General features: G+C 62.2%; 1 protein-coding gene across 3 annotated transcripts in view; it reads right to left on the bottom strand.

The window, feature by feature from the left end:
- Positions 1-3,769: 3,769 nt before the first annotated feature.
- Positions 3,770-12,274, bottom strand: part of CSNK1G2 (casein kinase 1 gamma 2) — a 46,324-nt gene continuing 37,819 nt past the window's right edge. For 2 of the 3 annotated variants that reach the window (XM_080385934.1, XM_080385935.1), the window contains 11 exons: positions 11,971-12,011; positions 11,392-11,461; positions 10,840-10,988; positions 10,105-10,339; positions 9,797-9,882; positions 9,283-9,367; positions 9,027-9,175; positions 8,488-8,571; positions 6,719-6,823; positions 4,826-4,932; positions 3,770-4,322 (listed from right to left, as the gene is read on the bottom strand). In XM_080385934.1, the coding sequence (XP_080242060.1) occupies positions 4,268-4,322; positions 4,826-4,932; positions 6,719-6,823; positions 8,488-8,571; positions 9,027-9,175; positions 9,283-9,367; positions 9,797-9,882; positions 10,105-10,339; positions 10,840-10,988; positions 11,392-11,461; positions 11,971-12,011 (1,166 nt within the window). In that variant the 3' untranslated portion in view covers positions 3,770-4,267. The remainder of the gene's footprint in view (positions 4,323-4,825; positions 4,933-6,718; positions 6,824-8,487; positions 8,572-9,026; positions 9,176-9,282; positions 9,368-9,796; positions 9,883-10,104; positions 10,340-10,839; positions 10,989-11,391; positions 11,462-11,970; positions 12,012-12,274) is intronic. The other variant, XM_080385936.1, reaches the window with a different exon arrangement.

Below are 12,274 nucleotides of genomic sequence, written 5' to 3'. Positions count from 1 at the left end.
ATGTGTATATTGTAAGCCTGCTTTAAGGGTAGGACGTTTTTAATAATGGCCAGTACTAAAAAAAAACCAACAAACAACAAACAAAAAACAACAACAACAAAAAAAACAGGAAAAAAAAAAAGAAAATAGTTTAAAAAAAAAAAAAAGTGATGGGTCCATGACTTAGTTATTGAGCCTGACTCTGTGCAATGCAAACGGTGTTGTGAGATGGATTAACGGGCCGGGCAGGGGGAGGCAGCCCCTCGGGATGTACCAGTGCCCACCTTCGCCTCCTGCCTCTGCCCCTTTCCCAAAGGCTGTGGGAGCTTCACGCTGGCACCGGGAGCTGTGGCTGCGGCACTGCAGGGCCTTTGTATATAGGGGTCCGTGGTGGGGGCAGGGAAGAGGCAGAGCTGCGCGCTTGGCTGTGGGAAGAGCGGGACCGGACGGGGGTGGGCGCCTCCCCCGGCTTGTCCCTGGAAGCATCTTGGCTTTGGTGCTGTTGGGTGACGCAGATTCTCTCCCCCAACGCCACATCCTTGCGTCGCCCCACGAGGTAGGTCTGGCTGCTCGTCCCGTCGGGGAGGGAGAGGAGCCAAACTCTGAACTACACCTGAGCAACTCCTGTTCTTCTGGCTTTTACGCAGTTTGATGCAATTCTGGCTTTTGTAGATAGATGAATGTAATTCATTGTTGGACATGCCTGTTCCCAAAAGTATGAGACATTCTGTTGTACCACGTCACCTTCCGAGCAGAGCTGGGACTGTCCCCACGCCAGTGCTGTATTGATGAATGTATCCGATGCTCTCGTTCCGTGTTCACACTCTGCTTCTGGCCAGCTTTGTGATTTGTAAATAGGAAATCAATAAAGACATTCAGGTTGTCTTTAGAGAAGTTTCCTCGTGACTTGAAGGCAGCGCCGGGAGGGCTGAGGGGGACCTGTGCTTGAGCCCCTTCCCGGCCCTTCTCCCCCACCCGAGGGCATGGGGTCCTCGGCTTCCCCCTCTGCAGGGTGTGGGACGAGCCCGACCCCTTGGGGGTCCCGGGGGGAGGCAGATCGGTGCTTGGGAAGCCCCAACCCTCTGGGGAACAAGGGTATGATGGAGCCCGTGGTTCTGTGGGGGCGGAGAGCAGGCGGGGGGCTGCTGGCATCCTGGCACAGCGGGGTGGGTTTAGCCTGTTGCTTTGTGACTGAATGACTTTAACTATGATTCAAGGTTTTTGATAACTTGGATGCGCAGCAAAAGCCGCCGTGGCCGTGGGCATTCCAGGTCTCTGGAAACAGGGAACTCATGCGCGGTGAGTGCGGAGTGAGGGGCTGCGGCCCAGGGCTGGGGGGCAGCTCCTGGCTGTAGCGGGGCTGAGGGATGGGCTCTGCCCGCCAGGGCTACAGCAAAGCGCCTTCCAGCAGTTCCCGCGCGTTGCTCAGCCCTGGCGGAGAGCTGGGGGGGTCAGCCCTGGCAGAGCTGCCTGGTGAGGGGGATCCTCCGGGCTGGGACAGGGGGAGCTTCCACCCCTTGGCTGCACCCGAGTGCTGGGAGCAGCCGGGACCTCGGCCTTGCCCCCTGCTCCAGGCACGAGGTCCTGGGGCTGGGTCATGCCTGGCTCGGGCACGATGCCCTCCCTGGGCACGATGCCTGCCCTGCCCTTCCTCCTCCTCCTCTCAGCTGGGAGGCTGAGGGCTCCCCCACCTGCAGCGGTCCAAGCCCTGCCCGTGTTGGGGCACCGGGCTCCAGAGGGGACCTGCCCTCCTGTGCCCCCAGTTCCCCACTTGCTGGCTTCGCACCGGAGCATCCAGCGGGCTCCCTGGGCAGGGATCCGGGCAGGGAGCTGTGCTGCGGCTGTGCCCCCCTGCCCTCTCCCAGCCTTTCCTCCTGCTACTCCACATGAAGGAGAACCACGGGGCCCTATTTTTGGCTCCGCACTAGTTTGCAGCAGGAAAGGCCGGGGTGAAGCCCAGCCGGAGGGGGGGGCGGTGGGGCCAAGGCAGTGCCCTCCTGGGGGGACAGTGAACCCGCTGCAGCCCCAGATGGAAAGGGGGGTGCTCGGCCAGTGCCTCCACCCTCAGGGTCATGCAATCAAGCGCAGGAGAATGCATAGGGTTTTAAAGATTTTTTTTTAATGATTTTTTTTGAAATTGTTTTTATTAAAAAAAAAAAAGCCCCTAAATTCTATGGCTTCCAGGAAGCATCAGAGAAATTTAAATGCCATTTCTGTACACTTTGTTTTAAAGCAGTAACTAAACTCGCAATGGAACAAACGCCCTCATGTACAATCTCAGTATTTGGACTCCTCGCTGGAAGGACGGTAAGTCCGGGGGGCGCGGGCTGCCCCCGCGGCGGGACCCTTCCCCTCGGGGCTCCTCTTCAGCCTCCCCCTGGGTTGGGCTGAGCCGAGGCTCTGAGCCGGGTCAGCCACTTCCAGTGAAAATTTTAAGGCGATTTTTAAAATTCGTTTGTTTGCCTCGTTGGGGAAACCGAGGTCAAACGTTGCACGTCACCCCCCGCCCTGGCCGGGGACGCAGCAGCAGCTGGGGCTGCCCTGGCCCCTCCTGCCCCCCTGCAGCCCAGGAGAAGCCAAAGCCAGGGTCACTCCTGAATTTAGGAAGGGGGCCAGGGCGCAGCGCCCTCCCCGGCTGTGGCCCGTGGGTGCCCAGGCAGGGCTGGGTGGCCCCCCCGGGTGGCCCAGCTCCTCCTGCGATTCGGGGCCTCCAGTCCCCCAGAGATGGTCAGTTTGGACAAATGTTTCAAAGCAGCCACAGATGGTCCCATTCCCCCTCCCCGCTCCCCCCCCCCCTCCCCCCAAAGCCTCAGCACAGCTTCAGCCCCTCTCTCAGGGCAGAACAACAGGGTTTTGGTAAAGGTAAGTGTGCCCCCCCTGCCCCCCCCACCCCAAATGTGTCATGATCAATACACACAACAGCGCACGGGTTCAGTCACATGGGAAAGCTGCAGTGCCCTGGGGTGGTGAGGAACGGGGGCGTGGGGGGGTGTCTGTGTGTGTCTCTGTGTCTCTCTCCGTGTGTCTCTGTGCCTCTCTGTGTCCGTGGGTTTGTGTTTAAATTGCAAAAACTCCAGTTTCCCCCTGCCCCAGGATCAGGCCCGGCCCCAGGATGCCACGGCAGCAGCTCCGGCACCACTGGTCCCCCCTGTCTCCACTCGGCCGTGAGACTCGGCCGTGCTCACCACATGCCTCGTGCTGCCCACCCCGGCTGCGCCCCCCCCCCCCCCCCCCCCCGTGCCTGCTGCCCCCAGGAGCAGCCCCGGGGCTCGGACAGGTGGCAAACGGTCTGTTAACACCAGAGAGGCTGAGAAACCATCGCCCCGCAGCTGCGACGCTGCCCCTGCAAATACCTAAAGCTGTTGTGGCAACTGGTCCAGCCCTAAGACAGCGCAGCGCCAGCGGTGGGGCGGCTTTGCGCGTCCCCATGCTCTGCCACCTCCCTCCACGGGTCCCTTTGGTCTCAGCCCCGCGGCCCTGGCAGTGGCCGGGGCAGGCCGGTGCCCGGCTGTCCCTCGTCCCCAGGAGTCACCGGCCTGTTCCTGGCAGGACCAAACAGCGCCTGTATTGCTAGCAAAAGTGCATCGTAAAATGAACTGTAAACGCGTTTCCTCTCCCCTGCCCCGCACACCCCCCAGCACTTCTCACCGTACCGGAGACCGCACTGCTCGTCACCAAAGGCGTTAACGAAGGAGGGGGAACCCAACAGGGGATGCGGGGCCGGGGGCCTAAAGGAAGAGCAGAATTCAGTAACACTGAAGATGACGGTCAAAGACTGACGACTCAGCACTCTGCACCGAGACTCACTTTAAATTAACTTAAGAGACAAAGAAGCAACAGAAAAAAAAAAAATTTCCTCCTTAGCCCACTGCTCTTGAAATTGTCTTCTGCTTCTTCTGACAGCGATGGTTCAGAGTCTGTTGACTTGATCCCCATTTTCAAACTTGTTATAGACTCAAAAGCATGTGGATTTGTTTCGGTTTCTTTCTTTTTTTTCTTTCTTTTTTTTTTTTTTTTTCTCTTTTTGACAGACGCAGGAACTTCAGCGAAGTTGGGCTTGGTTCGAGTAAACGGCCACACACTGGGCGAGTGGCGGAGGAAAGGACAAGCAGTTTGGGGAGGCCCCGCTCCCCGCCTGCGCGTGGGGCGCTGGGGGAGGCCGTCCGGCTCGGCCCCCCCCCGTCCCCTTCCAAACCGAGGGGCCGCCGCCGGCTCCGTAGGTCAAGATCCAGCCACGGCCAGAGGGAGAGGAGCCATCGTGCACGCCGCTCCACCCGGCCCCGGCAGCTCACTTGCGACGCTTGGTGGTTTTCCTCTTCCTTCTCTTGAAGAAACAGCAGCACCTGGGGACAGAGGGGACCCTGTCAGCGCCCAGGCTGTGACATAGATGGACTCAGCAGCCCCGCGGTCGGGGCAGAGAAGCCCCTTGGCGTCCTGGTGAGCCCCAGGAAGTGCCCCATGGGGCTGGACGGCGAGCACCGCGATGGCCACGGTGAGTGACACCTGCCACAGCGACTGACACTGACCAGGGTGAGTGACGCCGGCCATGGCACACAATGCCAGCCATGGCAAACGCCAGGGCTCCTGGAGAAGGAACGGCCCCAGAACCATGCGTGTCCCTCTGCGCTGGCTTTGGGGAGCCTCAAGGCTGGGCAGGGCGCAGTGGGAAGGGGCTGGGGGTGGCGGTGGCCCTGCAGGGACACCCGTTGTGGGGTGTCAGGGGAGAGCGGCAATTACTTGCACTAGATCTGGGCTGCTCCCCCCTGCAGGGCAGCGGCTGAGGCCCTGCCAAAACCCATGTCCATCCCGGCCCGGTGAGAGGGAGGCAGCAGGGCTGCGTCCTTACTTTGTATCGTCTGTCACCTCCACCTCGGTGGGGGCTGTGATGGGGGCGTTCGAATGTCCTGCCGTCGGGTCGTCCGTGTTCAGCTCTCCGTTGGTGGAGCTCATCACCTGGGGAGAGACGAGCGTCAGTGCAGGGCAGCCCGTGTGGCACAGGCCGGTCCTTAGCCTCGTCCCCCACCCCATGGCAGCTGTGTCCCAGAGAGGGGCAGCCCCAGGGGGTGGCACGACCCCCCCAACCCTGCACGAGCCAGGAGCAGCCGGAGCAGGGCAACAGGATGGTGCCCTTACCCAGACAGTGGTGCTCAGCCTCGGTGCTGAGCACTCCCAAGCAGCCCCATCACACAGAGGGGTGTGATCCCCTCAGCGTCTCCGGGAGGATCCTGCTCCTGGGAAGCCCTGCGTACCCCACCGAGGGATCCTGGCTCCTGGGAAGCCCTGCATACCCCACCGGGAGAGGGGCCTGCTGGCAGCCAGCCCCACCGTGCCCGGGAGCCACGGCCCCGTGAAGCTGTTAGCTCCGAGGCGGCCCTGCCGTGGCCGAGCAACTGGACACAGCTCCTGCTCCCCAGCCCCAAGCCCCAACAACACCGGCCCCTGCGGGACGCAGCCCAGCACCCACCCTGTGGGCTCCTGCCCCCTCGCCGGGGCAGCGGGGCCATGCACAGTGCCAGGGCTGGGAGATCCAAGTCACCAAAGCAAGGATGGGGTTGGCACAGGCAACTGGGACTTGCCTGAACCCCCACCGCCCTCCTGCGCCCACCGCCCCCAGGCAAAGCCAGGAGCTCCCTTGGGCTGCGCAGGCCACAGGATGGCCAAGCTACTCGCCCCTGGCGAGGAGGCTTGGCCTGACCCAGACTCATGGAGGAGCTGCCCTCTGACAGCCACGGTGCCCAGCCGCAGGGCTATGGCAAGCTACAGCCCCCCGAAACAAGCTCGGAGACCCCTGTGCAACACCAACACCCCCCTGCAGTGCCAGGGGCAGGCAGAGGACGAGGGGCTGGCTGGCAGAGCGAGAGCAGGGAGCAGCCGCCGTGGCAGGGAGGGGATGTGGTACGGGAGGAGCGGGGCAGGGCACAAGCTGGCCCCACGCTCTGCCCCGGCCCTGCGGCAGCAGCGGAGGGAGCCAGGCCCAAGCCTGGGACTGAGCATCAGCAGAGAGTCACCGTGGGGCAGCAGGAAGGAGCAGCAACGGCGGGGATGGAAGCAGACGGAGGAAGCAGCGCAGGCACAGCTGGGGGACACCCATCGTGGATGCCCCGCCACCTGCGTGGGCTGGATCCCACCAGCACAAGAGGGGCTGAGCGGCAGAGGACAGAAGGCTGCGAGGGCAGCGAGCACATGGCTGACGGCGCGAGTGCAGGACCGAGGCGGGGAGATGAGGCCAAGGACTGCCCAGGGAAAGGGAGGAAAAGCAGGGCTCGAAGCCGTCGCTCCACTCACAGAGGCACAGGGAAGTCCCCACACGGGATAAGGCCGCGTTGTCCAGCACTGCTGGGATGAGCGGCGCTGGGAGCAGAGCCCGATGCCCACCCGGCTGCTCATGCCGCTGCGTGGCACAGAGTCAGCGCTTCCTTCACCTGTCTCAACCGCCCTCCAAGTCCCAGCGGCAGCACCAAGGGAGCCTGGCAGCCCCCAGGCAGCAGCGCCAGCCTCGCCCGTGAGCCATGAGCATCCCACACCGTGGAGACTGGGCAGCACGTGTTGCAGCCTGGGCGAGACGCTGGGCATGCGTGGCCCTGGTGCCGCCCCAGGGCCGGGGAGCAGGGCTGACCCCCTGGCACGGCTGGCAGACACACGTTGGCCTGCGCCTGGCCGTGCAGGCAGCTTGGGTGGCGCAGGTCGGCTCCGCTCCCTCCCGCGCCCGCCCCTGCCCTCGGCGCGTGGTTGCATGTACCTGGACGGACCCCCCGAGCCTGCCGGCTGCCAGGTGAGCTCCCAAAGGCTCCTCGGCAGGCTGCCCACCGGCCTGAGGATCCCACAACTCCGTCCCCTCGGGCGGCTGCTCGCGACAGGCAGGAGGAACAGAATGAAAAGAAACAAAAGAAAAGAGGAAGAATGGGGAAGAGAAGGGACAGGTGGAGGGAAGGGGCAGGGAGAAAAGTGGCAAAGGGAGTCGAGAAAATAAGACATGCAAAAGCAAAAACATGACTGGAGCAGCTCGAGTTTTTGATTGTGGAAGGCACTCGTGCAGCACCGTCCCGGCAGCTTCCCAGGGCAGTCCCTGCGGTGACACGGTGGGTCTGCATCCCCCCTGCCAGGTACACGCACACACCCCCACCTCCAGCAATGCAGCTGGGCTCTGGGCACGTCCAGCTGAGGGCATGCTGCCCCACGGAGCACGGCCAGCCCCACGCAGGGCCAGTGGCTGCGTTTTGGAGCAGGCTGGGCCAGCAGAGTCACTCGCTGCGCAGGGAGACACAGGCAGGCCAAGGCGACGCTGCTGGCCACTCTCCTGCAAGCGCAATGTTCCGAGGCTGACGCAGATCTTTGTGGGGCAACTGCGAGGAAGTGAGCTGTGCTGCTCCTCAAGCTCACGGGCTCCTCAGCTGTCCAACAGCAGGGGAGCACCTCGCTGCCAAACCCTTGCCACGGTGAGCGTGGCACGGCCCCACGGCTGCTGGGAGACCCTGCACCCCCAGGCTGGAAACCGTTCCCACGCGGTGGGAGTTCTGTGCTTGGCTTTCCCCCCTGCTCTCAAGAAGGGATGGCGAGCGCGGCAATGCTCGGATGCTGCAGGGAGAGAGCAGACCTGACTGGGAAGAACGAGCCATGGGCGCTTTGAAGATGTTGCCCTCTCCCTAAGGAAGCGCTGCCCTGCCACCAGGGCTGTCCCAGGCTCCCTGTGCTTGGCCAGGGGCACCACGGGGCACCACAAGGCCGATAGGTGACTGAGGGAGGCAGGATGCTGCACCCTTGGCTCCAGCACCCTGCAGGTGCCCTGCTCCCCACGGAGGTTCAAGGCAACAGGATGAGTGCCCATACAGGACTGCTGGGGAAACACGTAAGGTTTTGCACTTGATAGCAGCGGTCCCCGCGCCAGGGTAGGACAGGCCACCGCACCAGAGCAGGGCCGGGCAGCCCAGCCCTGTTCCGCAGCGATCCAGGCAGGGAGCTGCCCACACAGCTCTGCCCGTCTCCCTGCCCCGGGCTGTGCCCAGCTCAGCCCCACGTGCCCTGATGGTTCCCAGGGCAAAGCCAGCACCACTCTCCAGCACGGGGCGAAACGCTGCCACGCTGCCCCACAAATCCCCCCGTCCCATTGAGAAAGTGGTACCGCGTACAGAGCAGCAGGTTAATCCCGTGGGGACATGGCGCTGGGGACACCGTTCTTAGCGCAAGGTGGCTCAGCCTGTACCGTGCCCGCAGTGTGCCAGCTGAAGCCCAAGCCTGGCGCTTCCCCGCTGTGCTCCAGCATTCCACGCTGCTTCCTCCCGCTTCCACCAGGCTGCCTGGCCCCAGGGACACTGCCCCGGTCCCCCTGCTAGCCACAGACCCAGGCGTGCAGGGAGGGAGCCCTCCCACAGACAGCACTGGGGGAAAATGGACGCTCCAGCCCCTGCTCCCAGCCAGAGGCCCCGCCGGGCTCTGTGAGTCCGGGAGCAGAAGCCTGCGCTGCGCACGACCGCGGTCCCGTGCCCCAGCCAGGGCAGTGCCGCCGCTCACCTGGTGTTTGGTGTGTGGCTGTGCTTTGTCTCTGTTCGGGGGCTGCACCTGCACCTCGCTGTGCATCGTGCCAATGGGGGTGGGCTGGGGACACGACAAGGACAACATCAGCCACAGCACAGCAGCCACCCCGCACCCAGCCCCTGGCCAAGCATGCAAAACACCCCAGAACCGGGGCCTGATCCCTGCCCCAGCAGCTCCACGCTTGGGATTTGGCTGCAGAGAGCCCATGGAGGGTGCCCACCACCAGAAAGTGAGGTGCCAACTCAGCTGCTGGGGTCCCCTTAGCTCCCGGAGCCCCGCATTTCTGAGTCACAGCTTTAACTCATTGGCACGACGGTCCCAGCTTGGAGCTGGCATCTCGAGGACTGGTGGAGCTATCCCTTGGGCGCGGACGTGGGTGGCAGGGATGACTGCCGACCTGCACCCTCCCTGGCTGCTGCCTCAGACCACACTGACTCCCCACCATGCTGCCCACCGCCCCGAGGGTGCCCTGGGGCCCAGCACCCTCTGTCCGCCCCTGCTCCCTCACCACTCACCAGCGGTTTCCCTGCCCAGTCGTATTCATAGTCGAACACGTAACCGTTCCTCTCAAACAAGTCTGTGAAGAGCTTCCGCAGGTAGTCGTAGTCAGGCTTCTCAAAGAAATCCAGCCGCCGCACGTAGCGCAAGTACGTGGCCATCTCCTCTGTAAGGGGACAGAGCGGGCTCAGGTGGGGCAGGGGGACAAGATGCCAGGCCAGCGGGTTTGGGGCCAGGCTGGGGCCAGGGCCAGGCCATGCAGAGTGCCCTCACCTGGGAAGTTCTCACAGAGCACCTCCACTGGAGTGGCTCTTTTAGTGTCGCCGATCTTCTGATACCTCTCCTTTAGCGTGTCAGCCTGGCAGAGACAAGGAGCAGGTCAGCACGAGGACCAGGCATGTCCCCCGAGCAGGGAAGGCACTGGGTCCCATCAGACCACAGATGGTTTCCTGGTCCCCCCTTTCCAGGCAATAGTGAGAGCTCATTCCCAGGGAATCCCCTCACCCTGGGCAGGTCTGAAGGACAAACACCAGGGAGTGCGGTTCCAGGACAGCCGCCGCGAGAGCTGCTGGGATTCCCACAAAGCAAGGGGGACACCTGCAGCTGCTCAGCACAGCAAGGGCCTGGCACACAGCTCAGAGCAACAAACCCTGCATCTGGTGGGGTGCCAACCCTCCAACAGCCCGGGGGCCAAAGCTTCTCCCCCTTTCCCCGATGCTGCCCATGCCAGGGCAGAGCCAAACCCACGGTGCAGCCGTGCCCAGGGACAGCGGGCGCCAGTAGTTACCTTGAGGCCTTGCCAAGGAAGGCTCCCACGGAGGAAGTACATAAACATGTGCCCTAATGCTTCCAGGTCATCCCTGCGGCTTTGTTCTACACGGAGGGAAAAAGAGACACAGGTATGTTCCCACTACAGCCACCACCCCTGCCCCTACCAGACCCTGCAGCACCCCAAGCCCCCTGCCAACATCCCAGGCTGAAGAGCAGGAGAGGCAGTTTGTCCCCAGTCCCACCTCTGGCCGGGGGCAGCTCGCACCCTGCAGGCCCCCTCCCCTTCCACCCAGAGGCAGGGCTGGCCGCACGGTACGCACACACCTTTCCCAAGGTGGGTGTTGATGCTCATGTAGCGTGCTGTCCCTGTCAGGCTCTTGTGCTCTCGGTAGGGGATGTGTTTTTTGGTCTCGGGGTCAATATACTCTTTGGCCAGGCCAAAATCGATGATGTGGATGGTGTGCTGCCGCTTGCTGCCCGGCCGCCCCACCAGGAAGTTCTCTGGCTTGACATCTCTGTAGATCAGGCTTTTGGTGTGGACATACTCCATCCGTGTGATCTAGGGGCAGAAGCAGATGTCAGCACCATGGCAGAAACACACCATGATCCTGCATGCCTCCCTGCACCTCCTCCCCTGGGCCTGACTCTGCTCCGATTGCCATGTCCCCAGCCAGCAATCCTGCTCCACTCAGCCTGTACTGGGTTGACAGGATGGGCACAGCATGTCCTCCAGCCCCGGGAGACAACCTCAGTCTGGCCGCATCTTGCATACATAGTGAGAGATGCTCGTTTGTGCTCAGAGGGGCTGTGTGGGGTGAGGGAGAGCCCTCCTGCATCAGGGAGAGGTATGAAGGTGGTCTAGGGTGTGCCAGCAGGCAGCATCTCCTGCGGCATGCCGGGCACTGGCTCGCACCTCCTTCCCCTCCCCTTCCCTGCAGGGTCCCCACGCTGCCTGACCGCTGTGCCCACGCATCACCCCACTCCCCCAGGGTGGTCTGCAGCCAGGCGGGCTGGGTGAGCTGCGCAGAGCTGCTGCCGAGGTGGAGGTGCTGTGCTCACCAGCTGGATTGCGATCATCAGAACGGTCTTGAGCGTGAAGGTCCGATCACACAGATCAAAGAGATCTTCTAGGCTGGGTCCTAGCAGCTCCAACACCATGGCATTGTACTTCCCGCAGGGGCCAAAGTAGTAAACCTGAGGAATTCCTTCTGCAAGAGACGGAGCAGGGGCTGTCAGGGTTTGCAACGGAGCTGAGCAGCACACAGCCATGCTGTCACGGCCATGCCACTGCTGGAGTTGCTACAGGGGGCTGCAGATGGGGGGATGTCTCTGCACTGCCCTCCCTCTGTGCTGCAGAGAGCACGAAGGAGGCAGCTCCATCTGCATCCCCGACTCCGCTGCGGGGGAGGCACGGGGGAAAGGACTAAATAAAAAAGGATCAAAGATTAGATGTGGCTCTGTGTAAGATCGGCCTCTCCCAGCCGAGCAGATGGGCAGGAGTTGCTCAGGCTGGAAGCAAAGTTGCAGAGTCACATTTATAGGAAGCCTCTCTTTCCTGGCAGTGTCACCCGGGCAGCCACCTCCCCGTGGCAGCTCAGCCCAGCCCCATACCTGCATTGCCGAGCTGTTTGTAGAACCGATACTCCAGGTGCAGCTGGGGGGCCCGGGATTTTATGGGTTCCTTGGAGGAGAGAAGAACAGTTAAGGCTGTTGTAGGGAGCAGGATGTTAGGGAAGTCAGGGTGTCAGACACCTCTTTCAGTGCTGGCAGCAGCTGGACTGAGAGCATTTGGGGTTGGGAAAAAATAGCATAAAATGGAGATGAAGCCTCAGGGGACAATGAGAGAAAGCCAGCCTATGTGGAAGCCAGATCCACCCCCTCCAGAAAGATCTGGGTGCTGGGGTGGACATTAATGGGAGCAGGTACCAGTGGGGACCACCCTCTCCCAGAGGTCTCTGCCGCTAGCTGAGTACAGCATGGGCCACAGTGAGGTCCTGGAGAAGCAAAGACCCAGCTCTTCCCTCCCCAGGCCCAGATCACCCCACCTGCGATGACGCGCACTGCTCTGCCTGCCCTCAATTCCAGGCAGTGAGCACAGCTCCCTGCGCAGCCACCCATCCATCATCCATCACAACGCGCTCTAACAGCCTGGGCCTGAACATCACCTGCCCCAACCACGGAGGGACTCACCAATTTGATAGCTACGTATTCGTTTGTGTAGAGGTTCTTTCCTGCAGGGAGAAACATGAAAAAGGCAGTTGAAAGCAAGTGAGCCTTTGCATTAACCCCACTTCACACCCTCCGCAGTCCCCAAGAGCTCCTGGGCTGCAAAACGTCCTGAACAGGTTCAGCAGCTCCCACAACACAAACAGGCCTTGAGGCACGAGCAGGAACCCACTGCAAGGAGTTGCAACATGCCTATTAATTACCCTCAGATGGGGTACCTGGATTCTTCTGGGATGGGCAGGCTGCTGGGGGGCTGGAGCCAAGTCTG

This window comes from Falco punctatus (assembly GCF_963210335.1).
Source record: "Falco punctatus genome assembly, chromosome: 4".
Taxonomy (NCBI): domain Eukaryota; kingdom Metazoa; phylum Chordata; class Aves; order Falconiformes; family Falconidae; genus Falco; species Falco punctatus.
This window is presented reverse-complemented; position numbering and strand designations above follow the sequence as displayed.